The sequence below is a fragment of the Salmo trutta genome, unplaced genomic scaffold (assembly GCF_901001165.1).
Source record: "Salmo trutta unplaced genomic scaffold, fSalTru1.1, whole genome shotgun sequence".
Classification (NCBI taxonomy): Eukaryota; Metazoa; Chordata; class Actinopteri; order Salmoniformes; family Salmonidae; genus Salmo; species Salmo trutta.
Window position 1 is genome coordinate 61,127 of NW_021822781.1, and position 4,548 is coordinate 65,674.

The 4,548-nt window shown below is 46.4% G+C and overlaps 1 protein-coding gene across 1 annotated transcript in view; it reads right to left on the bottom strand.

Moving 5' to 3' along the window:
- Window positions 1–4,112: 4,112 nt before the first annotated feature.
- LOC115184399 (neuronal acetylcholine receptor subunit alpha-9-I) overlaps window positions 4,113–4,548 on the bottom strand; it is a 17,017-nt gene continuing 16,581 nt past the window's right edge. Inside the window, exon 10 of the mRNA XM_029745359.1 lies at window positions 4,113–4,283. Within this exon, the coding sequence (XP_029601219.1) occupies window positions 4,113–4,283 (171 nt within the window). The remainder of the gene's footprint in view (window positions 4,284–4,548) is intronic.

Consider the following 4,548-nt stretch of genomic DNA (forward strand, 5'->3'; position numbering starts at 1 on the left):
GTACTCTAAATAACTGAACTATACTATACTGCATCAAGCCATCTCTGAACAGTACTCTAAATAACTGCACTATACTATATTGCATCAAGCCATCTCTGAGCAGTACTCTAAATAACTGAACTATACTATATCAAGCCATCTCTGAACAGTACTCTAAATAACTATACTATACTGCATCAAGCCATCTCTGAACAGTACTCTAAATAACTGAACTATACTATATCAAGCCATCTCTGAACAGTACTCTAAATAACTATACTATACTGCATCAAGCCATCTCTGAACAGTACTCTAAATAACTATACTATACTGCATCAAGCCATCTCTGAGCAGTAATCTAAATAACTATACTGCATCAAGCCATCTCTGAACAGTACTCTAAATAACTGAATTATACTGCATCAAGCCATCTCTGAACAGTACTCTAAATACCTTTACTATACTGCATCAAGCGATCTCTGAACAGTACTCTAAATAACTGAACTATACTATACTGCATCAAGCCATCTCTGAACAGTACTCTAAATAACTGAATTATACTGCATCAAGCCATCTCTGAACAGTACTCTAAATAACTGAACTTTACTGCATCAAGCCATCTCTGAACAGTACTCTAAATACCTTTACTATACTGCATCAAGCCATCTTTGAGCAGTACTCTAAATAACTTTACTATACTGCATCAAGCCATCTCTGAACAGTACTCTAAATAACTGAACTATACTGCATCAAGCCATCTCTGAACAGTACTCTAAATAACTGAACTATACTGCATCAAGCCTGCATTTAGATGTATTCATACTGATACTGTACATTTGTACATCCACCGTATACCCACTCTATATCCACTGTATACCCACTGTATATTTGTATATCCACTGTATACCCACTGTATATTTCTATATCCACTGTATACCCACCATATATCCACCGTATACCCACCATATACCCACTGTATACCCACTGTATACCCACCGTATACCCACTGTATACCCACCGTATACCCACTGTATATTTGTATATCAAACGTATATCCACTGTATACCCACTGTATACCCACCGTATACCCACTGTATATTTGTGTATCAAACATATATCCACTGTATACCCACTATATACCCACTGTATACCCACTGTATACCCACCGTATACCCACTGTATACCCACTGTATATCAACCATATACCCACTGTATATCCACTGTATATCCACTGTATACCCACCGTATACCCACTGTATATCCACTGTATACCCACTGTATATCAACCATATACCCACTGTATACCCACTGTATACCCACCGTATACCCACTGTATACCCACTTTATACCCACCGTATACCCACTGTATATTTGTATACCCACTGTATACCCACCGTATACCCACTGTATATCCACTGTATACCCACTGTATACCCACTGTATATCCACTGTATATCAACCATATACCCACTGTATATCAACCATATACCCACTGTATACCCACCGTATACCCACTCTATATCCACTGTATACCCACTGTATATTTGTATATCCACTGTATACCCACTGTATACCCACTATATACCCACTGTATACCCACCGTATACCCACCGTATACCCACCGTATACCCACCGTATACCCACTGTATACCCACTGTATACCCACCGTATACCCACTGTATACCCACTGTATACCCACTGTATATCCACTGTATACCCACTGTATACCCACCGTATACCCACTGTATATTTGTATATCAAACGTATATCCACTGTATACCCACTGTATACCCACCGTATACCCACTGTATATTTGTATATCAAACGTATATCCACTGTATACCCACTATATACCCACTGTATACCCACTGTATACCCACCGTATACCCACTGTATACCCACTGTATATCAACCATATACCCACTGTATATCCACTGTATATCCACTGTATACCCACCGTATACCCACTGTATATCCACTGTATACCCACTGTATATCAACCATATACCCACTGTATACCCACTGTATACCCACCGTATACCCACTGTATACCCACTTTATACCCACCGTATACCCACTGTATATTTGTATACCCACTGTATACCCACCGTATACCCACTGTATATCCACTGTATACCCACTGTATACCCACTGTATATCCACTGTATATCAACCATATACCCACTGTATATCAACCATATACCCACTGTATACCCACTGTATACCCACCGTATACCCACTCTATATCCACTGTATACCCACTGTATATTTGTATATCCACTGTATACCCACTATATACCCACTGTATACCCACTGTATACCCACCGTATACCCACCGTATACCCACCGTATACCCACTGTATACCCACTGTATACCCACCGTATACCCACCGTATACCCACTGTATACCCACTGTATATCCACTGTATACCCACTGTATACCCACCGTATACCCACCGTATACCCATTGTATACCCACTGTATACCCACTGTATACCCACTGTATACCCACCGTATACCCACCGTATACCCTCCGTATATCCACAGTATACCCACTGTATACCCACTGTATATCCACTGTATACCCACAGTATATCCACTGTATACCCACTGTATACCCACAGTATACCCACCGTATACCCACCGTATACCCACCGTATATCCACCGTATACCCACAGTATACCCACCGTATACCCACCGTATACCCACTGTATACCCACTATATACCCACTGTATACCCACTGTATACCCACTGTATACCCACTGTATATTTGTATATCTGCTCATTCTCTTGTAGCTCTGTGATCCATTTACCTGGTTGTACACACTGAGTGGACAAAACATTAGGAACACCATGACCTAGACTGACCAGGTAAATCCAGGTGAATCCAGGTGAATCCAGGTGAAAGCTCTGATCCTTTATTAATGACACACGTTTTTAATCCACAACTTTTTCATTTATTTTATTTAACAAGGTAAGTCAGTTAAGAACAAATTCTTATTTACAATGACGGCCTATCTATCAGTGTAGATGAAGTGGAAGAGACAGGTTAAAGAAGGATTTTGAGGCGATACAGACATGGATTGTCTATGTGTGCCATTCAGAGGGTGAATGGGCAAGACTAAAGATTTAAGTGCCTTTGGAACGGGGTATGGTAGGAGGTGCCAGTCACACCGATTTGATTGTGTCAAGAACTGCAACGCTGCTGGGTTTTTCCACGCTCAACAGTTTCCCTGTGTGTATCTAGAATGGTCCACCACCCAAAGGACATCCAGACAACTGGACACAACTGTGGGAAGCATTGGAGTCAACATGGGCCAGCATCCCTGGAGTCAACATGGACCAGCATCCCTGGAGTCAACATGGGCCAGCATCCCTGTGGAATGGCTTTCCACACCTTGTAGAGTCCATGTCCCTGACGAATTGAAGCTCCTCCCCCTCTCCCTCCCTAGTCCTTCTATCCTCCGTCTGTCACGTTCCCTCTCTCTCTGTCCCTCTTCTACCTCTTTCCCTGCCTCCCTCCCCCTTTCCTCCCTCTCCTCCCTCCCTCTCTTCCTCTAGTCCCTCCCTCCCTGTCTTCCTCTCCTCCCTTCTTCCCTCTCTTCCACTCCTCCCTCTCCTCCCTCTCCTCCTCTCCTCCCTCTTCCTCTAGTCCCTCCCTCTCCTCTCTCTCTTCCTCCCTCCCTCTCTTCCTCTCCTCCCTCTCTTCCTCTAGTCCCTCCCTCTCCTCCCTCTCTTCCTCTCCTCCCTCTTCCTCTCCTCCCTCTCTTCCTCTCCTCCCTCTCCCTGTCCTCCCTCTCTCCCTCCCTCCCTCTCTTCCTCTAGTCCCTCCCTGTCCTCCCTCTCTCCCTCCCTCCCTCTCCTCCTCTAGTCCCTTCCTCTCCTCCCTCTCTCCCTCCCTCCCTCTCCTCCTCTAGTCCCTTCCTCTCCTCCCTCTCTCCCTCTCCTCCTCTAGTCCCTCCCTGTCCTCCCTCTCTCCCTCCCTCCCTCTCCTCCTCTAGTCCCTTCCTCTCCTCCCTCTCTCCCTCCCTCCCTCTCCTCCTCTAGTCCCTTCCTCTCCTCCCTCTCTCCCTCCCTCCCTCTCTTCCTCTAGTCCCTCTCCTCCTCTCCTCCCTCTCCTCCCTCCCTCCGTCAAGTTGCCTTGCCGATGATGAGGATACTCATGAGGAAGACCATGATGAAGAAGATCCACATGAAGAACCGGTCCATCACCTTGGCAACCTTCTTCCACTCCGCCCCTTTAGCACACGTCGCCCGTTGCTCCCGGAAACAGTTGGCGATGTACTGGATGTTGTACACCACCTAGAAGAGAGGGAGGGGGAGGAGAGGGAGGGGGAGGAGAGGGAGGGAGGGAGGGGGAGGAGAGGGGGAGGGGAGAGGAAGGAGAGGAGGGAGGGAGGGAGGGACGGAGGGGGAGGGAGGAGAGGAGGGAGGGAGAGAGGGAGGGAGGGGGGAGGGAGGGAGGGAGGGAGGGAGGGAGGGAGGGAGGGAGGGAGGGAGGGAGAGGAAGGAGAGAGGGAGGGAGAGGAAGGAGAGAGGGAGAGATGAGAAACAGTTTGAAATGTAT